Source organism: Patiria miniata, unplaced genomic scaffold (genome assembly GCF_015706575.1).
Source record: "Patiria miniata isolate m_02_andy unplaced genomic scaffold, ASM1570657v1 HiC_scaffold_2, whole genome shotgun sequence".
NCBI lineage: Eukaryota > Metazoa > Echinodermata > Asteroidea > Valvatida > Asterinidae > Patiria > Patiria miniata.
Genome location: NW_024037058.1, coordinates 6,548,975 through 6,575,369, shown reverse-complemented (window position 1 = coordinate 6,575,369; position 26,395 = coordinate 6,548,975). Strand labels below are relative to the sequence as shown.

At 37.5% G+C, this 26,395-nt stretch overlaps 1 protein-coding gene across 3 annotated transcripts in view; it reads left to right on the top strand.

The window, feature by feature from the left end:
* The window catches only part of LOC119726193, a 40,310-nt gene extending 14,117 nt beyond the window's left edge, over window positions 1-26,193 (top strand). Inside the window, exons 1-4 of one of the 3 annotated variants that reach the window (XM_038197795.1) lie at window positions 10,600-10,643; window positions 22,862-22,942; window positions 24,400-24,487; window positions 25,721-26,193. In XM_038197795.1, the coding sequence (XP_038053723.1) occupies window positions 10,626-10,643; window positions 22,862-22,942; window positions 24,400-24,487; window positions 25,721-25,770 (237 nt within the window). In that variant the 5' untranslated portion in view covers window positions 10,600-10,625 and the 3' untranslated portion in view covers window positions 25,771-26,193. Of the gene's footprint in view, window positions 1-10,591; window positions 10,644-22,861; window positions 22,943-24,399; window positions 24,488-25,720 lie in introns of those variants that run through there. The other 2 variants (XM_038197794.1, XR_005270802.1) reach the window with 2 other exon arrangements.
* The last annotated feature ends 202 nt before the right edge of the window (window positions 26,194-26,395 follow it).

Here is a 26,395-nt window from a genome sequence, read left to right as displayed (position 1 = left end):
GATAAACAGAAAAATAGGTCTAATCCGTTTTCTGCATTTCATGCTTTCGTTAACTTCTTCAGACTGGTTTAATGCACTGCTCATGGTGCATTATAGAAGGAAAATGAAGTACAAATCGGTAGTCAAATCGACAGTGTTTTTACAAAGTGACAAAAACCCCAATATCATGCAAAAAGGTCATTCCGAGATAATCGCCTTTAAAGTTAATCATTTTTTCAAAACACCTTTCCGACTAGTTTTTAGTTATGGATTGAGAAAATTCTTGCATTGTCAAGTAATGTATGCTTTGTTCTTTGCTGATTTAAAGTTATTTATCAGAAGTCTCTCTTAATTAAACTGTAATTCATTTATAAAAAGATCAATTAAAGTTTTTATCAGTTAGTGAAAACAGCAAAACACGGAGGCCTCACTTTTTTGTCCCATAAAGTTGTACACACTCTTCGTAACTTTGTGAAAACATGAAACATTCTAAGAAATTGTTACATTTGCGCGTCTGATGTCACTGCAGCGCGTGCGCGCGCGTCTGTTCTTTATCAACATCGTTCACGTCGTGCGTGTCCACTCCCACCCTAACGCGTGTGTAGAGAAATGCATTATTCCCCTGGCCCTGCTAAAAGGTAAGTTTTTTGTCACTTTGTGCAAACAGAAAAACACGGATTTCAGGTATTTTGTCAAATGTTTGTTTACGGTAATCACAAAAGTGAACAATATTTCGCTTTGAAACTCGGCCAAATTCTTCTTTTTGTCAAGTGCAATAAATTGGCCGGCAAAACTCAAAATCAATTTTGCAGGTTTTTGTCACTTGGTGAAAACATCGTCGAAATGTCTGCACAGATTCCTGTGCCAATTGTGGTTGCATTTGTCAAGCTTATTCTCAACTAAACGTACCTGAATGATGTCAGAAGAAATTTCTGCAATCAATTTGGCTGTTTGAAGAAACTGGTGGACTATTTGGTGGATTCTCACTCTCTGGATTGACTTGAATGTCTGTAGGGTGTGGCATTGCTCACTGCCTGTAAATTCCCAATTCTATAAATACACCAGACTGCAGTGGATCACAGGTCACACAGTTGAACTTGTATTGCCTAGTCAACAGGTATTGTTATTTTGTGAACCCCTTCAAAGGCCCAGTTTCTGGTAACAATAGCTTTACCAAGGGCCTGTTCCAGTCACTGTGTTACACTGAAGCGGAAATATGAATTGAACACATGTAATATGTTGAACTGTAGGTCTACATGTACATCTACATGTTTGTGCATTTGTATGAAATTTCTGTATCAAAGGGAATATGTGCAAATATATGCATGACACTCACTAGATAAAAGTTGGTTATTCCTGTCAGTGCCATTTGGAAATCTTGAAACAAAAGTACATCATTTTATGGTATCTTCCATACATGTAATATTTATTTTCACATTTCTAAAGGAATTTTCATGATTATTTGCAGACCATATAGTGTTTATACTGTTCATCAATATTTTCAATGCAGATATGATACGGGATATGGGATATTTGTGATGACTTGAATTAAGTTTTTGACAAATGCTTTTAAGAAGAAACAAATTCTCCCAAAAAGGAGCATTGTTGGGTTTTTTTGTCTACCTTGCCAAGAAAATGAAAAACTGCAAATAATCCTTGTAAATATTTCTCCAGGCGCGGTTCTAGAACCAATATTTTTTTTGGGGGGGGGGGCTAGCACGGTGGATCGAGAATTTTTTCAGGGAGGCATGCTGAAATGTTGACCGGTTATTTGTTTCCAGACACATAGGCCTCCGAAAATCAATAGGGAGGGGGGGGGGGGGGGGGGGGGGGGGGGGGCTCATGCCATATTTTCAATGGGGAGCACCAATAAAATCCTAAATCATTCACAATATATTAACTAATGCATCCTTGTCACGGCTATTTCTTCTTTAGGGGGAGACCGTTCGCATGTACATCACAATCATTGTTTTTGCTAATGCAATTTTGTTTACGGAATTTATTTTTTTGGGGGGGGGCTAGACAAAATTTGGGGGGGGGGCGCTACAGCCCCCGAGCCCCCCCCCCCCCCCCCCCCCCCCCGTAAAACCGCGCCTGTATTTCTCGCGTCTTAAATGAGTTCATTATGGATGATTTAAAAACAGAATCAATTTTTCAATTTGCCGATTATTATCCATTTGTTGTACACCCTATCAGATTCAAAAGGAATCAATATTTAGAATTGTAAGTATTTTTTTAAATTTCACTATACTACTTGTGATCATATTGTGATAAAAGTGTCCAATACATTTGTGTCATGACAAATGGTTACACCCCTGTTCCTACAAATTCAACCGTTCATTAATATATGTGATAGACTAGGCCAGCAGTACACATTTCAGACATGAATTGTTAGGATATCTAATTTATTAACGTTTTCTCAAGGAATGAAGGGGATACATGATTAAGTCAGTCTAATCATAAAAAAAACAATGTGAAGACAAAAGTTTCCCATCATGAAAATCTGATTAATACATAATACATGAATATTTATATGGTGATAAAATTATTATTTCTTTAGAAACAACAAGATATATGCTCTTACGAAAACCATTGTCTCACACTGTATGAAATGGCAAACTCGTCTGGTTTTTAGGAAGTAACAGATTAAGAAGGTGGATATGTTGTCAAATTATCCAGGTTGACTTGTCCTAACTAAAGTCTCCTAAGTCATGATGAAAGTTGCTTTATTTCACTTTAAAATGAGAGGAATAAAAATGTTTCACGAAAAAAAAAATTCCGACAGTATTCTCAGACGGTATGCTCTGGCTTCTTCCATTTTTCCCTATAAACATTCTAAGCTTCTCTGTACATTGAGATGGGTCCCTTTGATTTGCCGAGCCAAATGTCCAAATTCAACTAGCCTTGGATCCAAGTTCAAATTTAGAATACGCCACCAGGATTCTAAGACAATGAGTGATTTTCTTTGAATTCAGGAATTGCCAAAAAAAAAGGTTTGGTTTTTTTGGCTTAAATTACAAGAAAAGAAATGTTCAAGTTTTGCTGCACATTTTTTTTTACTGAAATCGCTCACTGTGAGGTAATTAATGTAAGGTCTCACTGAGTGAGACAGTCACATCACTTTCTTGGTGTAGATCCCAGTCAGAATTTGGGATTATTATTGGTAGAAACGTAATAACAAACAAGTAAAATGATGATGACATTAGCAAGCTCTGAAAATACAATCATTTACTCAAATTGAATATATATGTACTTTTAACACATTGTTGCATCCAAAGAAGTTCTTAAGAAATGTCAAGTTACATGTATGATAATTTACAGAATGGGTTTCAAGTTAATACAAAAAGTCTTCTGTTTCTTAGGCCAAAAAAAAAAAGTCTCCGGTTTCTGTAGCCATGCGCGTCGGCAAAATGAAAAAGTTTTTTTTTTCAATGAAAGATGACGTCTCAAAACCGCCAAACTCACTGGTTGCTGCTGCATTATTTTAACGTGTTTTTAGATGGGGGATGATGATCGAGAATAAGCTTTATGTGGCCTCTGTGGACTCCCATATATTTGCACTAAGTTCAGTCGGGCGCCATTTGCAGTCATCAGCCGACATTTGAAGCAAAAAAAACAGGGAAAAAAAAAAAGCCGTGTCAATAATAGCTTGACTTTTTTTCCCCTAAAAAAAGAAAGCTTTGGCTGTCTCAATTGAAACAGGAAGAGTAAAACCATTCTATGAATTGCTGCATTTTTTTTTTACTGAGCATTTATCCAAGATTTATGAACCAGTGATTATCAGTATATCAAATTACTGTATTTTAAAGAAATCTGCAATTTGTATGATATTTTGGGTTAAAAGGTCAATAATAAAATCAAGTAAATGTGAGCGTTACCGAGTTTTGCACACAATGTACATCCTTTCTATGTTTACGATGGCTTAATGTCTATCACGGTTTAATTTCTCAAAAACTGAGAATGTTCTACCTCCCATTTTCCTCTCCTTAGAGTAAGATCATTGGTTGTAATATAGTTTTGTTTGCGACAACTTGTGTATGAACAATAGTAGGCAATGATAGTTCATTACAAGTGTTATACAATGTAAGTGGATTATGTATAATTGTACAATGGGATTTGACCTGACTTCCAAGATGACTGCTGCAATTTATGGCACTGGCAACTTATAACAATGTAAGTCTATGCTTACGATTAACTGTCTATGCTAACAGCTATTACTTGTAATTGGCAAAGAAATTCTGCAGTAACCAACCAATGAGCACTGAATCATTCAGTTTTCAGCAAACAAACAAATAGATTTGTATGTGAGCTAATATACAGGTGGATACTTGTTTTCCCAATTTTAGTTCTGATATGAAAGGAGGTTTTGGATATTTTGGATACCCTGAGAATTTTAGTTCGAACAAAGCACGCATGAATATCACCACGTTTATAAGACGTGATATTACCTCTACCCATTTTAAATTTTAATATAATTGAGATGTATACATCCTTATTAAGAATTCCCTTCAAGAGCCACAGGTTTATGGGCGCGTCATTCCTTCTTAAAAATATCCCTCAAGAGCGACAGGTCGTGGACGCGTAATTCCTTCTTAAAAGTATCCTCCAAGAGCCACAGGTTTGTGGGCGCGTAATTCCTTCTAAAAAAATATCCTTCAAGAGCCACAGGTTGTGGGCACGTAATTCCTTCTAAAAAAATATACTTCAAGAGCCACAGGTTTGTGGACGCGTAATTCCTTCTAAAAAATATCCTTCAAGAGCCACAGGTTTGTGGACGCATAATTCCTTCTAAAAAATATCCTCAAAGAGCCACAAGTTTGTGGACCCGTAATTCCTTCTAAAAAATATCCTCCAAGAGCCACAGGTTTGTGGACGCGTAATTCCTTCTTAAAAATATCCTTCAAGAGCCATAGGTTTGTGGACGCGTAATTCCTTCTAAAAAATATCCTTCAAGAGCCACAGGTTTGTGGACGCGTAATTCCTTCTAAAAAATATCCTTCAAGAGCCACAGGTTTGTGGGCGCGTAATTCCTTCTAAAAAATATCCTCCAAGAGCCACAGGTTTGTAGGCGCGTAATTCCTTCTAAAAAATATCCTTCAAGAGCGACAAGTCGTGGACGCGTAATTCCTTCTAAAAAATATCCTTCAAGAGCCACAGGTTGTGGGCGCATAATTCCTTCTAAAAAAAAAAAAAAAAATCCTTCAAAAGCCACAGGTTGTGGACTCGTAATTGCTTCTTAAAAATATCCTCCAAGAGCCATAGGTTTGTGGACGCGTAATTCCTTCTTAAAAATATCCTTCAAGAGCCACAGGTTTGTGGGCGCGTCATTCCTTCTATAAAAGCAAAAAAATATCCACCGACAGCCATTCCTATACCGGAATGTAATTCACTATGAAAAAGATCGCGTTCACTCATTAAAATAACAACTTTCAACTAAATTACGGGTAGCAGCTCACTACGTGAAACATGGTACGGTGTTACCTCTACCCAAATAAAGTTTTTTTTAATTCATTCATATCGGTTATTGTTTTCACACTTTTCCTATAATTTACCACACGCCCTTAAACACATACAACCTTCTTTTGTATTAAATCAAAAATATAAATAGTTATAAACGATTGATACGTATCGATTAAAAACAGTCGATAACCTCATTAGACATTATAATTGTAAACAGTCTTGTATAATTTTCTTTGAAACTCAGCCTTCAAGTTTTATCTGTAAAAACTGTAAAAATTATAGGCTCATGATATACTCACACCATATCTGCTAACCTCCAAGTGAATACAATTTTTAACATTCCTAACCTTGTTGGTTATTTGTAAAATATTGTATAGATTATAATATTTCTAAAAATTCCATTTAGTACTTTTGTTCCTTCAAGTATAAATTATAATATTACTAAAAACTCAATTTGGTACCTTTGTTTCTTCAAGACAACCGGAATTCCCTTAGCTGAATAATTTTAAAATAGTATCGAAATGTAATAAATTATAACCACAGAACTGTGAGTATATCGTGTGCATTTTGAGTTCTTATTGTTTCCTCTCTGTGTGCTCTCTGTGTCTTTGAACTACCTATCCCCTCGTGCCGGGTTTGACATTACTGGATCTTTAACCGGTCGTCAAGTCCACCAACGGGCACATTCCTGAACGGTTTTAAAACCCACTTTCTTCCACGGCGACTATCTGAACGTCTGGCGTATCATGAGGTACGTTAGGGACTGTAGTGGACTTAAGGTTCACTCAAACAACAAACTGTGGCTAAGGCCCCCCCCAAAAAAAGTCTCCGGTTTCTGGTATGGAGCTTGTCCCAAAAGTGGTGCGGCGACGCGGCTTTTTTTTTTTTTTTTACCTGTTTTTTTTTTTTTTGGCTTCAAATGTCGGCCGATGACTGCAAATGGTGCCCGACTAAACTTAGTGCAAATATATGGGAGTCCAGAGAGGCCACATAAAGCTTATTCTCAATCATAACCCCATCTAAAAACACGTTAAAATTGTGCAACAGCAGGATTCGAGTCAAACCAGTGAGTTTGGCGGTTTTGAGCCATCATCTTGTATTGAAAAAAAACCTTTTTCATTTTGCCGACGCGCATGGCTACGGCAATGCGCGCGCATACCAGAAACCGGAGACTTTTTTTTTTGGCCTAATGAAGGATATTTTTTAAAAGGAATTACGCGCCCACAAACCTGTGGCTCTTGAAGGATATTTTTTAGAAGGAATTACGCGCCCACAAACCTGTGGCTCTTGAAGGATATTTTTTAGAAGGAATTACGCGTCCACAAACCTGTGGCTCTTGGAGGATATTTTTTAGAAGGAATTACGCGCCCACAAACCTGTGGCTCTTGAAGGATATTTTTTAGAAGGAATTACGCGCCCACAAACCTGTGGCTCTTGAAGGATATTTTTTAGAAGGAATTACGCGCCCACAAACCTGTGGCTCTTGAAGGATATTTTTTAGAAGGAATTACGCGTCCACAAACCTATGGCTCTTGGAGGATATTTTTTAGAAGGAATTACGCGCCCACAAACCTGTGGCTCTTGAAGGATATTTTTTAGAAGGAATTACGCGCCTACAAACCTGTGGCTCTTGGAGGATATTTTTAAGAAGGAATTACGCGTCCACAAACCTGTGGCTAATGAAGGATATTTTTTAGAAGGAATTACGCGCCCACAAACCTGTGGCTCTTGAAGGATATTTTTTAGAAGGAATTACGCGCCCACAAACCTGTGGCTCTTGAAGAATATTTTTTAGAAGGAATTACGCGTCCAAAACTTATATGTCACCTTCAGTGCATCCCTCAAAAAATTGGTGAACCCCCAGGTGCCCCCTAGAAGCTTAACCCTAGTTATGCCGCTGGTACCTTTAGAAAGTTCAAGGTGCTGATTGGTAAAATAACGGACTTTGGATCTTTGCTGAAATGCCATTGTTGTCATGGAAGCTGCATTCTCTTGGAGAGATATTCTGTAATTTAATGCAGATGCTCATTGCTTCATTTAGACTACTTGGTCTATCAGCATGTAGCAAACCAATACTTATTCAAAGAAGCAAAAGACTCAATCATTTATGGAATAAACTAAACTATTATTGTAATGGTATGGAACCTCTCACAAGTAGGTCATTCTATACATTTAGGGTCCAAAGTCGGACATTTTTCCTGTCCCTGTAACCTCTGAATTTTATCATTTGCCATTCAAGTGGCATTAAAAATGACGTCAAACTAATTAATATTTCTTGGGTAGGTCATTTGATTCAAAGAAGCATTCTTGGAGGAAGAGTACACACATAAAGGAGTGCATCTTCTATTACAAAATCGTAGATGCCAGACAAATAGGGACAGGAAAAAGTGGACCCCAAATTCATAGAATGTTCCAATGCATCTTCTATTATATTATTTAAAAACGCCATTTAACAAAGGCGTACAAACAAGATTTCAATTTACAAATGTACATCCATCATACTAACCACATGTACAAACATCCATGTATCATTGCAGTAGAATGCACAAGGTTTTCATTTTCAACTTGGTTGTAAATGTAATGAAACTAATATTAATTTGATGAGACACTCAGAAAGCACTGTGAAAGAGACAACCAAGCATATGATTTACTTTTCAACTATTGCTTTAGTTCAAAATCACACACATTTTATCCAGTTGCTTTTGAATAGTTTACTTTTGTCACATGTACACAGAGGTACAGAATCTTCCTCTTTGTAAAAACAGTTCCATTCATTTAAACTAAACAATTTTCACAATAATTGAAAAATCGAATAAAAAGATTTAAGATAATGTGTCGGTGGCCGGAGAAACTTTTAATACAGAAACTGATGCTTTTCAGGCTGTTTGGTGATGCTGTTAATGGTCAATTTCATACTTTTTTTTCATCACTGCTATTATATCTCGTTTGGCAGAAATATATAAAAATTGCAAATTGGCCAAACATTGATTCTTTTGTTCTTTTGGCAGAGAAATTAAAAATAGGAAAAGATCAGTGAATGTGTAATCCAAAAAAGTTGTTTACATATTTATAAACTGAAAAATAGGACTAATCTGCTGATACCCTAGTTAGTAGGTTTGCATAAATTCAGCTTGCTGCATTTTGTGCTTTCGTTAACTTCTTGGGACTGGTTTAACACACTGCTCATGGTGCATCAGAGAAGGAAACTGAAGTACAAATTGCTAGTCAAATGTCTGCACAGATTCCTATGCCAATTCTGGAAGATATTTCTGCAATCAATTTGGCAGTTTGATGAAGAAACTGGTGGACTATTTGGTGGATTCTCACTCTCTGGATTGACTTGAATGTCTGTAGGGTGTAGCATTGCTCACTGCCTGTAAATTCCCAATTCTATAAATACACCAGACTGCAATGGATCACAGGTCACACAGTTGAACTTCTATTGACTAGTCAACAGGTATTGTTATTTTGTGAACCCTTCAAAGGCCCAGTTTCTGGTAACAATAGATTTAGCAAGGGCCTGTTCCAGTCACTGTGTTACACTGAAGCGGAAATGTGAATTTAACACATATGTAATATATTGAACTGTAGGCCTATGTACATGTTTGTACATTTGTATGAAATATCCGTAGCAAAGGGAATATATGCCAATGTATGCATGACACTCACTAGATTACAGAACAACATATAGAACATTGTAAGTTAAATATTCCTGTCAGTCCCATTTGGAAATCTAAACCTATACAGCATTGTATGGTATCTTATACTCATAATATTCCTTTTCACATTTCTAAAGGAATTTTCATGATTATTTGAAGACTGTGAACAGTGTCTATACTGTGCAGGAATAATTACAATGCAGACATTTGATATGGGATCACAATATAAGATATTTGTGATGACTTTAGTTAAGTTTTTCAAAAATGCTTTTAAAGTTACAGATTTTCCCTAAGAAGCATTGTTTCTTCTGGTGTCAACCTTTCAAAGAAAAAACATGTAAATTATCCTTTTCAAGGTTTCTTGCATCCCAAGTGAGTTCATTATAGGTGATGTGTGTACTGGACATGGACTGCAAAATGCAACCTGTGCCCACTGATCTCTATATAAAGACTGGATAGCTAATAAAGAGCCGCACAATGTACGAATTTGGTGAGACCGGCTGGTGATCTACAAAGGACAAGTTGTCGTTTTTATAGACAGCATGATTTCTTTTATAACGTCGCGGTTCACTTGACTTATATTTTGACCACCACCACTGACCAAGGTTAACTACAATTTTTCTAACGTCGTGGTTACTAAAATGCCGCAAATATAACTTTTTCGGCGTTTTGAAATAATAATCACTACGGAAATGTGTCCCTTTTAGAACATCATAATATGTGTACGTGACCAAAATGCGCGTCAACTGTTGATACAACGCGCGCGTATTTACGCGTAGAACGTTCGTGCTATACGCGGCTATCTTCGTGAGACCGGGGGCGAATTGGTCAATATGCAAAGTCTACTGTGTGAATGTTGTATGCATATCCGCTATCCAGTCTTTATATAGAGATCAGTGCCTGTGCCCCATTGTGCAGTGTGTTGGCCATACATGTACATAGCACCCGAGGCAAAATGCAGCCCTTGGGTGTTAAAAACGTCATATCCCACACAGTGGCATATCCAGCTTTTGATGTCAGGGGGCAATCACACACAGACATTCCCGAACACTTGGCCTCCGTAAAATCCAAGGGGGGGGGGGGCGGGGTCGGGCTGGTACTCATTTTCCAAATGGGGGTGCTCTTCAAAACTGACCACTATTATGCATACTGGAAAATATATGCCAATTTTCACGGCTCATTGTAATGATTTCGGAGCTTGGTTTCTTTTTTTTCGTGTCAGAACTCTCTAACCATTTATGGAAATAGTTACTAAAAAAATATCTTTCAAAAAATCCGCTGGGGGCAGGGGACAAGGTGCCCCCTCCCCTCCCCTGCCCCTCCTCTCTGGATACACCACTGCTCCCACATCACATTAGTCAACAATTGTCAATTGTAATTGAAGTCCGAGCTAGAAAGGGAAACAGCATTGTAACATGTGTTGTCAATTTGTTTACTTTAAACTTCAGGTGCTAAATGAAATGTCAGTGGCAGTCAACTGTGAGGAAGCCAAGAAACCTGTCTGCAAAAACAAGAACAGATTCCCCAATGTACTTCCATGTACAGGTAAGTTCATACATTTAAAAAGACAGAGGATCTATGATATGTCATCAGATTGGGCGATTAATTAATGCAAAACAAGACTGCATATTGACCTCGATATTCTGACCATTCAGCAGGCGCCTTCTATATCGAGTCTTCAGTAACCCATTGTCATGTGCATATAATGAAACCTAGACACGACATCTATTATGCTTTGACGTTGTAAATTATGTGAGCGAAATTAGCCTATGTCAAGCGGACTGTATCGATATGTTACGCGATGCACGAACATCCTGTGACTTTGAATTATCATCATAAAACATTCTAAATAACGGGCGTAAGGAGAATGCCCTCTTGCGCCTTTCACCTACGGTGAGCGTTCGCGCATGATAACAGTTTTGAAAGCCAATATCAGTTGTTGTTTTTTAGATCTCTATGCCTGTTGTTGTGTTACAAAAACATTGCATCAAAATTGACCAATCAACAGCTAAGTCTAGATTTCGGAATAAAATGATGTCATGTCACCTCATGGCTAGCGCATGGGGTCGCATAAATGTGCATGCGTAGATATATCAGACATTGGCCCAGAGACAGAGAGGGTGATACAACGGGTGATACTCGGACTAGATTTATTCCTACAAAATCATTTTTTATTTCATTTTACTCAGAAAAGAGTGGACTGCAACATTAGGCAATTAAAGGGGGTTGATACCATTCAAACTTTTTTGTTTTGTTCGTAACTAGTGTCAGTTGTAAAACTGTATTGTTAAACCGGATGTGATATTAGAATTCCATATTTCTGTGTACCTTTCAGTCGCATAAATATGGGGGATGTGCATCCCATTAAAAATCTTTAATTGCACACACAAAAATGTATACGTTACTTTCAGTGCCCTCTCAAAAACTTGGTGAACCCCCAGATGCCCCCTAGAAGCTTAACCCAGTTATGCCGCTGGTACCTTTAGAACGTTCCAGATGCTGATTGGTAAAATAACAGACTTTGGATCTTTGCTGAAATTTTTGTAATAAAGGGAATATATGCATGACATATAAATGACTAGATTACAATGCAACATATAGAACATTATAGTTATTCCTGCTGTCAGTCCCATTTGGAAATCTTTAAACCTAAATACAGCATTGTATGGTGTCTTATTCAAGTGATATTCCTTTTTCACATTTCTAAAGGAATTTTCATGATTTTTTTGAATACTGCAAACAGTGTCTTTACTAGTGCATGAATAATTGCAATGCAGAAACTTGATATGCAATCACAAAATGAGATATTTTTTTTGATGACGTAACTTAGGGTTTTGAAAAATACTTTTAAAAGTAACTCTCCAAAAGGAGCATTATTGTTTTGGTGTCAACCTTGCAAAGAAAATGAAAAACTGTCAATAATCCTTCTAAAGGTTTCTTGCCTCTAAAATGAGTTCATTATGGATGATTTAAAAACAGACTCAATTTTTCAATTTGGCCGATTATTACTCACTTGTTGTACACGCTATCAGATTCAATAGGGATACATATTTACAATTTCACGTATTTTTACAATTTCACTATACAGTTTTGATCATGTTTTGATCGAACCAATACATTTGTATCATAAAAAATATTGACACCCCTATTCCTATAAATGTAACTGTTAACTGTAACTGTTAATGATGTCATAGACTAAGCCAGCAGTACACACTTCAGACGTCCAATTTTTGGATATCTACTTTATTAACATTTGCTCAAAGAATGAAGGGGACACATGGTTATGCCAGTCTAAGTTACATAGAAGTGAAGACAAAATAATTTGCTTTTACATCGTGAATAAGGGACCAGTGAGATATGCATTAAAATATATGCATGATGCCATCAAGCTACATGAGTCGTTTGTCAACCCTGGTCACATTTTTTTAATACAGATTTGAAAAGAGCACAGTCTCAGCATTACTGCTGTGAAAACCGCATGCTAATCCATCTTTAGATCAAAAATTATGGAAGTTGGAACACCAAGAGATGTGACCAAGAGATGTGATGAAGTGGTCCTATTTTTGCCTGTATCTCCCAATAACAATTCCCTACAAACGACTTATTTAGCTTGATAACATCGCAAATGGAGATGGAAATTATATGCACATACGAAAACCATTGTCTTTCAAACTGTATGAAATAGCAAATTCTTCTGAAGTTTTTGGAAAACAAAAACTTTATCAAGAATAACCTTTACGTTGTTAAATTAGCAAAACTAACTAAAGCCTCTTAAGTCATGAAGATGGCTGTTCTATTTCACACAAAAAATTAGAGCAGCAAAAAATGTTCGACAAAAATTAGTATATATACAGTATGCTTGAGCTACTTCCATTTCTCTCTATAAACATTCTAAGCTTCTCTGTAAATTGAAACGGGTCCCTTTGATTGGCCGAGCCAAATGCCAAAATTTAACTAGCCTTGGATCCAAGTTGAAATTTAGGATATACATTTGTACCAACAGGATTCTAAGACAATGAATGATTTCCCTTGATTTCAGAAATTGCCCAAAAAGTTGTTTTAGCTTTAAATTACTAGATATGAAATGTGCAAGGTTTGCTGCACCTTTTTAATGAAATTGCTTACTGCAAGGCAATATAGTCACATCAATTTCTTCGCCTAGATCCAAATTGAATAAGTACTTACAATTGGTAGAAACGTAATAACAACCAAGTAAAATGATAATGATATTAGCAAGCTCTAAGAATACAAACAATCACCCAAATTGATATGCATATATACTTTTAACACACTGTTGCATCTAAAGCAGTTCTGCAGAATTTTTAAATTGCCTGGCCGGCCAAAAAAAAATGTGTTTTGCAAGTAAACACAATTCTAAACACTTTCTTGCGATCAGTTTGTAAACATGTTTACATGCTAAACATTTTAGCATGAGGTTATAGCAAGAAAGCATTTCAAACTGTGCTAACTCGCTTAAGACATTTTTTTGTAGGCCAGGCAAATATCCACACAGAGGCAGTTATGTTACCTTTGTCCCATTGCCTAAAAGTGAAATGTTGGTCCCACGGTCAATTTGACCTCTCTTGGAAAATTACTCATAACTCTGTCAAAAATTATCAGATTTGAACGTTTGATGTCTCATTTTAAAGTGTAAAGGCATATCTTTCAAACCATACATATATTATCTATGTTGGTTACACATTCTACGTCTGGTATATTTTGTTTGCATTTATTTTGATACACACTGTACATTTCTCCCCTAAAATTGAAAAGTATATATATATACATATGTAACTGATGCAATAGCCCATTAGTGAAATATCCAAACAGTTGTCTCTGTTTTTATAAAAGTATAATCAGGAGACATAAAAGATGTTCATCACTTATTCAAAACGGAAATGTTACTGATCATATGTACATGTACACACATTGTGTTTGTACACAGATCTGTCGTGTGCATGAGTACAAAAGTTATATACTTTCAAAGGCAGATTTCTCACTTTATCAAAATGCAAATTGTACAGGCTTCATACATTTAAATATTGTACATGTGTAAGATCACTGAGACTCAGTGACAAATAGAGATTCATCACTTCGTCAAAAACGAAAATAAAATGAAGTTGTCACACATTCACCTCGTGGTGTAATTAGTCTTAATATTATGAACGATACAGTTTTGTGTTTCAAAATTTTGGAATTTTGTAGAGTTGTATCATAAAATGTTAGAATATCAAAAAATCTGAAATTCCTTAAAATCTGGGTTTCAGTGGATTCATCACATTGACAAAATGGTGACGATATGTTCAGATAAATTGGTTCACAGTATTACTGCATCCAAATCAACAACAGCTTGGCTTTTTTCTTTCCCTAAAGAAAGCTGGGGCTGTCTTTACAGGGAAAGTAAAAACAAAATTCTATGAATTGCTACATTTCTTTACAAAGACTTTATTGAATATTGGTGGACCAGTGATAATCAGTTATCAAATTATTTCAAATAAATTTGCAATTTGAATGATTTTTTTATTTAAAAGTTCAGTAATTAAATCAAATAAATGTGACAACTACCATGCTCTTTACATAATGTACATTATTTTTGAGATTGCTATCACTGTTTGATTCTCAAAATTGAGAATATTCTACGTAATATTTCCCTTTCCTTAGAGTAAGATTATTTGTTTTATTACACTTTTTTGGGTGAAAACTTGGGCATGAAAATGGTAGGCAGTGATGGTTGGTTACAAGTGTTATACATCATAAGTGGATTATGTATAATTGTACAATGAGATTTGACCTGACTTCCAAGATGAGCTAGTGCTGCAATTTATGGCACTGGCAACTAACAATGGAAGTCTATGCGATTAGTTCCGATTGACTGTTTGTGCTGAACAGCGTTTACATGTTATTGTAATCCTGCACTCTTCTGCACTGTAACCAAGTAATAAGAACAGAATCCTTCAATTATCAGTAACAATGAAATCATTTTTATGTGTGAGCTAATATGCAGGGGAATATTTATCAATTCCAGTCCTGTTTGTGATATACATGTAAAAGGATGTTTCCAGTATTTAGGATATCCCCCTGTGAACAAAGCATGCATGAGTATCACTGATTAGTGATTACTTTGTTGCTGAATTTGTTTCTGACAAAGTCCTATCTCAAGAGAACTGAAAAGCATGTTGCATTGAAACTTTGTATGTTTATGCATAGGGATGTGTTATATACAACCCAGGGCAATATACAAAAGTTGAGGTGACGTCATTAATGATGTCATCATGTAATTTTATATAGACATACATTTAAAGCTTTGAAGGGTACGCCACATTCATGCTATTAATTGTATGTGAAAACCAATAGCGTAAATACAAGTCTGACCCCAGATGTGTTAACTCAATATACATTGCACACTGGCTTTCTATAGGCCATGCGCCAACCTCATAATATATATCTGCAATTCCTTCCATTCTTTCAAACTTTGATCCAAAGCCGGCCAGGCCAAGAGAGAAGGTAACTTGGTTTAGTTAGCAACCCGATACCAATACATGAAGTTATTCAAGATGCAAAACAAGTTGGTCATTCTGTATACATGTAGAGTCCAACTAATGACTTTTTTCTGTCCCTGTAACATTTTCCTTTCAAGTGGCATAAAAAAATTACTTCCAAACAATTGTATATTTGGGGGCAGGTTATTTGCTTCACATAAGTACTCTTGGAAGAAGAATACATAAATTATGAAGGATTGCATCCCCAATTACAAAATAACAGGTGACAGATGTATGGACCAGGCAAAAAGTGGACCCCGAATGTATAGAATGATCCAAATGCATCATCTGTTGTCTTATCATTCCACAAAAAGAATAATATGGATTTACAAATATACAACCCTATTATTAATTTAAGCAACATTTGCATTCATCCATGTATTACTAAAAGTTTTATACAAGTTGTGTTTCAATACAAATAGTTGACATTGCTACAGAGATGTTAATGTATGATACATTGATTTGATGTGACACTCAGAAAAAAATGTGTGAATGAAACAACCAAGGGACTGCATATGATTTGTTATTAAACATTCAAATTGATTATACATGAATTTTTCATCCAAGTACTTCTTGGTAATTACTTTTGTCTCATGTAGGTACAAAATCTTTCTTATTTGAAATAAAAGTTACATGCAGTCATTTGAACGTGTTTGCTGAGGTTCTGAGAATATTAATTTGCCTTCTTGTGGCAATTACTTTCCAAGTGGAATAGAAATGGTGAAATAAACCTTTATACACATCTACACATTTCCAACACCAACACAGTGCCTGCTTTTAATGTACACTTTGCAACAAGTTTGCCAACTTTGAAATGAGGTAGAAAGCAAACAAAAAACTGTTATACCCCCAATTTTTTGGATATTTTGTAGAAAAACATGCATGATGGGGTATACCGGTAATTTTCATCCACTTTCATCTCAAGGTCTACTCAAGATCAAAGTAAATGTCAAAAGTTCATCATACTTGAAATTGCTCCGACATGAAAAATAATGGTACGTTTTGATTTCTTATGATGTATCCTTTCCAAAGAAGCCAAGATTGACAAACTTGGCCCACATGTAATGATACGGAACCTCTCACAAGTAGGTCATTCTATACATTTAGGGTCCAAAGTCGGACATTCCTGTCCCTGTAACCTCTGAAATGTATAATTTGTCATTCAAGTGGCATTAAAAATGACTTCAAACTAATTAATATTTGTTGGGCATGTCATTTGATTCACAGAAGCATTCTTGGACCAAGAGTACACATAAAGGGTTGTATCTTCTATTTCAAAATCGTAGATGCCCGACATAAAGGGACAGGAAAAAGTGGACCCCAAATTCATAGAATGTTCCCGTGCATTTTCTATTATATTATTTAAAAACACCATTTAAAAAAGGCATACAAACAAGTTTTCAATTTACAAATGTACATCCATCATACCAACCACATTTACAAACATCCATGTATCATTGCAGTGGAATGCACAAGGTTTTCATTTTCAACTTGGTTGTAAATGTAATGAAACTAATATTAATTTGATGAGGCACTCAGAAAGCACTGTGAAAGAGACAACCAAGGGATTGCATATGATTTACTTTTAAACTAAAACTATCGCTTTAGTTCAAAATCACACACATTTTATCCAGTTGCTTTTGAATAATTTACTTTTGTCACATGTACACGGAGGTGCAAAATCTGATCTCATTGGAAAAACAGTTCCATTCATTTAAACTAAACAATTTTCACAATAATTGAAAAATCGAATAAAAAGATTTAAGTAAATGTTTACATTTTATACAGGAGCAGGGATATATCTTATACTTGGAAAACACATCATGCATTGACTTTGCATTTGCTGAGAGGAATTTTTGGAAAATTGTGGTTATACTTTCCTTCTTGTTTGTAATATTTTTAAAATGTACACTCTGCAAACAATGTGAAGGGTCATTTCTTTGCTCTCATTATTGGGCCACCAGGTCTAAGATTTTATAGGAAGTAGGCTGGGTGTTGAAGTCCAAGATTTTTCCAAAGGGGAAGTGGTTAAAGGTATTAGAGTCAACACATACAGAGACCTAAGACCTTAAAAATATACCAAATATACAGTATTGTAGAATGTTGTTCAAGGGAATGAACTTTAAGGTTCTTTTCCAGTGATAATTAACAATATTCAATGTCTGATGGAAGTGGTTGGTGGATACACTGGATAGCCCCAGTTGAATTAATCTGTCCTCACACTCGGTGATAGATCTTTACAGACTCTCCTGCAGCCACTACCAGCTCAGCATCCGATGTGAATGTGATGCCCCGTGGATCACCACATCCCTTGATCACACATCCAATGTACTTGTCATCAGGACTGTAATGCAGAATGTTACCTGTTAGATATCCCTCCGCAGCAATATAGATGCTGCCATCACTGTCACAGCACACACCAGTAAGGCAACGACCCCTGGTCGTGTATACTGAGAATACCCTGGCACCATAGTAGTCTACACAGACCAACCTTTTGTTGTATGTTGTGTAGATAAGGCGGTGATTGTACATTGTCAGATAACCTGCAATCATTGGAGCAGGCAGTCTCCTGATGAGGGATCCATCTGGGTTGTGTAGAGATATCTCATCATCACCTTCATAACCCACTGCTATCATATTGAAGTCATCCACTGCAAGGCATGTTGGTTGGCTGTCTTGCCCGCTACCTGGTGTGAACTGATGGAGGAGCTGATGTTGCTTGCTGAAGACCTTGACTACTGGACCATCTAGAACAAGGAGCTTGTCATCCTTACTCACTGCAATACACCTTACATTATCAGTGAGGCCATTGATTTGTAGCCTTTGTGGGATAGGAGATTTGTCCTGATGACTGTTTGGAATGGATGCTGTAAATAGTGCATCATAGTTTCCATAATATTTTTTAGATAGTACAAGTATTTTATTGCCAGAGAGTGTTGCACAATGTGTTATCAATGCATTTGTTAATCCAAAGTTCTTGAAATAAGATTTCAGTTCCCATTTCTCCTTCACACATGATCTTGCACGTCTTGGCGTTGGCTTTTCTGCAGCCTTTGGCTCATCTTTCAGAATGAGTCTCCCAAGTGACCTCTCACCTTCTTCAAAGTCCATGAAGGCCAACTTGTCAGGAACTTGCTGTGGCTTTTTTCCTGTAAATTCACTGAGGTTATGCAAGAGCTTCTGCTGAAGTTCAAGAATCTCATAGCAACTTGCTTGATCCATGAGTTGTTTGACCTCCTCCAGCTTGTGCTCTCTCTTTGTCACCCTTTTGCTGTTATTGGCTTGAGCAGCTTCAAATGCTCTGACTCTGCCTTTATAAATCCTTTCTGTCTCTTTTATCAAATTATGTTCTTCCTTTTGGATCTTTGCAACCTCCTGTTGGATCTTTGTAATCTCCTGTTGAGCCTTTTTAGAGATTTTCTTTTGAGTGTTGGCAAACATGGTGTCAAGCTCTTTGCGAGATTTGCACATCTCTTCCGTGGTGTTGTTCAATTCTGTTTTACCCTCGCCAACTCTTGCAACAAGTTCATCTATGTTTTTCTTACATTTTTCTACTGCCTCAGGTAATCCAGTGAGTGAGTGTTTTGCATGCTCAATTACAGAGCATGTTGTGCATATGACTTGCTCACATGAGTTGCAGTAGACATTGAGATTCTGCTCTGGATGCTTGCCACATTTAGGAATTTTGTCTCTTAATTTACTCTTGTACACTCTCTCTCCTGATCGAAGTTGAGCCAGTGTGTAGATTTTGTGAGATTTCATCATCAAAGTCATACCTTCATGTGCCTTTTGACATTCTTGACAGAGGAAATGATCACAGTCCATGCATCGTGAAATAGCCTGATTCTCCTCATCACAGGCTTGACATTTGATCTCTGACCCTTGACCTTCCAGTAGCTTTTCCTGCATTGTAACTTCCTCCACCATGGCACTTAAGGCAAAGTTATTAGGGAGATCAGCAATCCCAGACCCTTTCAACATGGTTTCACATCCGCACAATGGACATGTCAGCTTTGTAGCAGTACCACTAGGATCTTGGCTCTGTCTCAGATCGTGGAGGCATTGCAGGCAAAAACTATGCAAACAGTCCAGCAGTTTGGGCTGCCTGAAACGGTTGGTGCAGATGGAGCATTCCAGATGATCCACACTAATCTTCTCCAACACTGATTGGGCTGTAACATTAGATGCCATCTTCACTGTTGGGCTTGGTGCGATAGGATGGACCTTTAACCTGAAAATGAAGCACATTAAGTAAAAGGTTTTGGAATAACACGTATTTCAACTTCAAATGATAATTTGGTTGAAATAAGTTTAGAGCCATAGCTTATAGTTGAAAACTTTTTGTCAAGTAGAGTGTTCATAAAATTGAAGGTTTATTCACATAGTATATGCTTGATTCAAACCTGATGTTATGTTTTTTTTTCCAAAAGAAAGTAACAATTAGTTACAACAAATGTGTAATAGGGTTGCCTTGTTCATATAAGAGCACATTTTGTCCTGATAAATGCAATATTAAAGAATTATTTTCAGCTGTTACAGGACATTTTCTACGTCTCAAGTAAGTTGTAATAAAGTTCATAACAAGTCAAACAAAAGTAGGTCTCAGTAATAAAGTTTTCAATGAAAAACAAATGCCGACGGTCGCGCGGAATTTTTTTAAAAGGGCACTTGTAAATGGCCGCTGGTAACCAAAAAGGCACTGATTTAAAAAAAGGACCTTGTTGAAAAACAAAGGGCACTCTTTACAAATATGGGGGGGGGGGGGGGGTTGATAAACGATGATGTAAAAGGGCACTTGTATATCAAATCTGGTCAGTCTTACTGTTTAATACTCAGGTGGGGCTCAAACCAAGTACCTCCTGTTCAGTGCAAATGTCTTACCACTCAACCTCTGAGCTTGCCTGGGTCAGCTGGGTGGTTTGAGTCCAGGTGGGCAGGAGTCTGCAACCAAATATTGTCTGCACCGAAAAAAAACCCAACATATTTCAAGTACTTTAACTGGCTCATATTTCAAATCGTAGACTCAAAGTCCACTTTCCTTTAACCCTGAAAGGGGTGGGTTATTTTGACCATCACTCAGCTCAACCATCGAGTGACGAAAAATTTTGAAACTCCGTACATGCATAGAGCAACTCTTCTTAAACATACCCAAGAAATTTCATGACTATAGATCAAAGGGTATTATGGCTAATTAATTATTCATATGTAGGAATGGCAATTCTGCTCTGTGTACATCATGTATATGGGAAAATTCAGTTTTCATGGCGCATAGCAACGCAGCAGCCTGTGGTCTGATTTGTATGTTTTTGGTATCAGAAGATGCACAAAGCTTGAGGCTTAAAAGTCATAACAGCTCGGGTCCTGAAAAAATTCTTTTTTAGAGGCTATCGCTGAAAATGTTGAGGGATTCCCCCCCCCCCCAGCCCTTTTAGAGTTAAGAAATATCATTAAAAAAACATTTACCTTCACATCAGTTTTATTGTTTTGTTTGTTTTATTATTATTTTGTGATTCACTAAGCTACGTCTGTGCCGAATCTTCTTAAAGGTCCAACACTTGTTTTGTAAGACTACATGTAAATGTACAAACAATACATCACTTATTTCTGTCATAAATATAAGGATATTCATGTATTCCACATGTCTGTATTCTAACAGGTTTGATGGATCCACCTGAATTTCCAGTAAATACGTATACACTTGTAATTGGCAAATACTGAGTTATTACGTACATGTACTTCATATGAGATAATGTGATGCTGGTGATTTATATCAGATGTATAGACAGACTTACAGGTAGACCCACAAAATCTTACCTTAAGGTACACATGAAATGAACCACTGCTATCTGCCCATTCTGATGTCACTTACGGCAATGGTTGAAATGAACAAAGATGGCGTTCTATGTATACGCCCCTCTGTATCAACACAGACCATGTCACCTGATTTTGAGTTCAGTCATTTGCAGTCCCTGGATTCCACTTCTGTAGAGCTTTGGTACGTGCTCATAGTAAAATCAAATACAGTGTTTTATATCAAATGGATCCAAAGGTGTTGGGCTGGTAATATTTGCAGTACCAGTACCCAAAGTCTGATAACATAGCACTTTGGTACGTGCTCACAGTAAAATCAAATGCAATGTTTTATATCAAATGGATCCAAAGGTGTTTGGCTGGTAATATTTGCAGTCCCCACTTTTCCACTTACGTAGAGCTTTAATTGGTACGTGCTCATAGTGAAATCAAATACAGCATGCTGACTGTGTTTTATATCTAATGGATCCAAGAGTCCAGAGCTTGTAATTAGCAAGATTATGGACAGTTTTATCAGAAAGGTAAACATAAAGAAGCCACAGGGTCAATTACCTGATGCAGTTATTCTGAGCTGACTCTTATTGCAGATGACACCTGTTTTAATATCCTTTGATATGTTTCCAGTCGGGATACTCACACAGGTGTCTATCGCTTGTGGAATTTCCAGATTCTCAAAAGTAGGGGGAGGGGCATTTCTTCAACAGAGTTAATGCGAGCGCGAAGCCCTAACAGCATGGGGTCTAGAGCCAGCTTAAGGCCCCCGGAAAATGTTGTATTCTAGACGCTCTGTGGTGTGATCTGAGGCAATTTCTGACCACTTCAAATTGTTGTGAGCAAAATAATCATCTATTTTTGAGTTTGGAGTCATCAGCTATTGTGAGCTATAGAATCATTATGTTGGCAACAATTTCAATTCGGGGACAAAAAAGTGGGGGGGGGGGGACACAAATGATATATTTTAATGAATAAAAAGTGGGAAGGGGGGACTTGTCCCCCCATCCCCTCTGATTGATGCCCATGGATACTCAAGTCTGTTGTGTAGACAAAATAAACATATAAAAAGAGGTAAAAAATGAACCGACAGTAATTGGTTTTGGAACGTAGTTTTGTTTTGTTGTGGGTTTTATTTTCTGTCACTTTCTTTTTATTTATCTACATTTTAGCTCGTGTGCAGTTGGTATTTTACATGTATGTATAGCATTCAACAGCACTACGCTTGCTTACAGTGTAGTTCATTCAAATTATATTCATCATAACAAAACTTGTTATTTCTTTCAGTGATTCAGCATCAGCAGTGCTTTGTTACACAACTTTCAAAACACACATTTTTAAGGCTTTCTCTTTTATTGCATCCCAGTTCAGTTCATGCAGCACTATTTTTGAATATTCATTCATCTTTTGTGCCCTCCATAGGCTGATTGGTCCATTGCTGAGATGAATGCTGAGATTGGGGAGAGCCACACCTACCTCTACACATCACAGACTGATGAACAGGTATGTTCAGCAATAAAGTGGTGTCAGTCTATTTGAAATCAGTATATGGGTGCTCAAAAAGGGCGGGGCGTAGAGTCATAAGGGTAAGAGAGGTCCTGTCATTGAGGCATTTTTTTTGCTTGATGCTACAAAACTGTTCAAAATCTGCAGATGTTTAACAACTAACCTGAAAACATTTTAGCTCAGTAATTGCTGTACATTCCAAGAACCCAATATACTGGGATCTCGATTTCAAATCCAAAGTTGCAGAGTCATGTTTTGAATTGCGCCCAAAATCAGCATCCGGGACATGTTCTCATTCAGCCCATTGCAGCTACACTATGCCACGCAACGAACCGATAAATGATAGTTAGCAATGGCGTGTGCTTGTGTGTCATGTCAGTGCTTACACGCACCCGTTCACAGATTCTTCAAATTACAAACCTTACTACTCACTTGATGTATCTTGGAAATTGCCTTCTTTTGCTGTCATTTTTCTGAAAATGACAGCATGCAAGAAAGAATATTTTCACAGGGAGTTTATTGCCATTACTATATTTAAACCAAGTAAGCTTTCAACAATAATTTGGTCAGTTTCTTGTTTGGATAGCTGCAAATGATCTACTCTACCTTTAATTCCCCCATAGACGAAGCACACAAACATACATGTACATGCGAGTACTGTTCTCGACAACAGATTGAGGACTTTAATACATAGTCTGTAGTCCTCACACGGTATGAAATTTACGCACTGGTCCTCACACAGAGCATGCTAACTCCTTTTCATTTGAATGTCCATAAGATTCATTTGGCTGCTTGGCTTATAGCATGAGTGTAATCATTGTGGGGGTAGTAGTACAATGCACATAATCCTTTGCAAATAATTTTTTTTTTAAAGGGCCCAATCAATTAAATTTTTTTTAATGCAATCATTGAAAATGCAGCTTCATTTGTGTCCCATTTAACCTTTTTCCATTTTCATTATGCCAGGATATTTCCAAGGGTATTTTGGTGCTTTTTGCTTTGATGCAAATGCAAATTTCCATATTCATTAGCAAAACTGTGATGATTCATTCTGGGCGAAGACCTCAATGTTACGTCTACTTCAGCACAAAAAGTTACTAGAATTTTGGAAAGTTTGCTTGCGTAAATTTTCATTTCTTTCGTGATTTCGTTGGTGATTTGTTGTGTCAGGACATGGCAGTAACTGAGCAAACCTTTCCCACAAATGTTTTCTTTTGTGAAATGCCTATAAGGAGTGCATTTTTCAATAAAAAGGGATGTGAAATAGATAATTCATTGAAGAGGAGTAGAAAGTTGCACAAAATGTGTTCATGAACTAATTTCATCACAAATGTCCTTTCAAGAATTGCCACAAGTTGTCTGCGTGCTGCAGCTAGTATGGTGGTTTGATTGCGAAAGTTGCTTTATCAGAGAAGTTGATCTTTTATGTATGGTTTTCTTTCTTAACATTTCAGGAAGCCATGGCCAGGATGCAACACATGCGCTTTGCCTTGGAGCTTTCAAGCATTGAAGGAACCATATGCGGCAACAGAACTCACTCAGGTAATTGGCCAATCTCATAGCCTAGACTTGAATCAAGTCGGTAATTGGCCGGGTTTGGTCCGCCTGCACCATGGCATACCGTACTGTACCAGCAGCATTGACTACCACATAACGTCCTGGGGTTATGTGAAGTGCGTGGTATAAAAACACGCAGGAACGATTCCTACATCTTTGACCTCATATCGTTAGAGTTTTCACGAAGAGAGAATTGTGGCCACGGGGCGTTGAAACATAGTTTTGAGAAAATCGACTTTTAAGTTGAACCCCTTTTAAACTGAAGATTTCGGCTTCTTTTAGAGGACATGTTGATTATTTTTTTGTACCGATAGTAAGCTGAAATCTCACACTTACACATTGTACCAATTGCGAGTCAAAAGACCAATTAATTGCGGAGCAATTAACGTTCATAGTTAATTGTCTCTTCGTGAAAACTCAAAATTCCACAGGCGATTGGTTTTGCAGGGAAAATTGACAATGATCCAATTGTCTCTTCTTGTAAACTCAAACTCTCCGCTATCCAAACACTCCCAAATTGTCTCTTCGTGAAAACTCAAAATCCCACGCACGCTTCGTTTTGCCCGCACGCATCATTTTGCTTGCGCGCGCTTGAAAATTGTCTCTTCGTGAAAACTCAAAATCGCACACGCGCGTTATTTTGTCCCCTTAGAACAACGTGCATTTTTGCTACAATTGTCTCTTCGTGAAAACTGAAAATACGACTTGGGTGAAATTTTCCCTTTATTGATTCTCATGATCTCAATGATTTCATCTGATTTTGCCAAAATTGTCTCTTCGTGAAAACTCGATATGCGTGTACGTTGATTCCAATTACCAACTTGAATAATCTGCAACCCCATTGTACACACGGCATGGCAAGCTAACAAAATTGGATGGAGCACTCTGATTGGCTATGAATCAGGACAATGAATATTCATATTCACCTGACATTTATGCATCTGGGTGCACATGTGACACTCCCATGGATGTCATATTTCACTGACGTGCATGAACTTATGTGGGGAATGCAGCACTAAGTCCTGGGTCATTTGTAATCCGTGCAACATTATATTTTAAAAAAAAACAAGAATTGGACACTTCCCCAGCAATGCAGCAATACAATGTTGGAATTCTGTATCTGATGGCTTTAAAGACCATGAAAACGTCAGCAACACATTGTCAAGGTATAAAATGCAAAGCTAAAAATATAATTTATAAAATATGTTATTTTTTTAGGCCTGGCAAATGGACCGATGATTGCAGTGATTGCCGTTACCGCTGCTTAGTCCTCCTCATTATTGTCATCATCCTCATCACTCTGGTCATCAGAAAGGTCAAGGGTAAGATGACGAGGAGCCAGTCCTCCTACCAGATGACTACCGCCCTCCCCGCCCCCAAACCGGTGCTCCCAGGATCGGCCCGGCAACGCCAGTGATGATAGTTTTTACGCTGCTGTGGGCGGGGCCACAGTAGAGTCCACCATCAGTGCCAGTGATGACAATTGTTATGCTGCTGTGGGCGGGGCAGCAGGTGGGGCCACAGCAGAGTCCACTATCAATGCCAGTGATAACAATTGTTACGCTGCTGTGGGCGGGCCAGTGGGTGGGGTCATTACAGAGTTTACCATCGACGCCAGTGATGACAATTGTTATGCTGCTGTGGGCGGGGCAGCGGGTGGGGCCACAGCAGAGTCCACCATCAATGACAGTGATAATTGTTATGCTGCTGTGGGCTGGGCAGTGGGCGGGGCCACAGCAGAGTCCACCATCAATGCCAGTGATGACAAATGACATGCTGCTGTTGGCGGGGCAGCGGGTGGGGCCACAGCAGAGTCCACCATCAAGCCAGTGATAACAATTGTTACACTGCTGTGGGCGGGGCAGTGGGTGGGGTCATAACAGAGTTTACCAT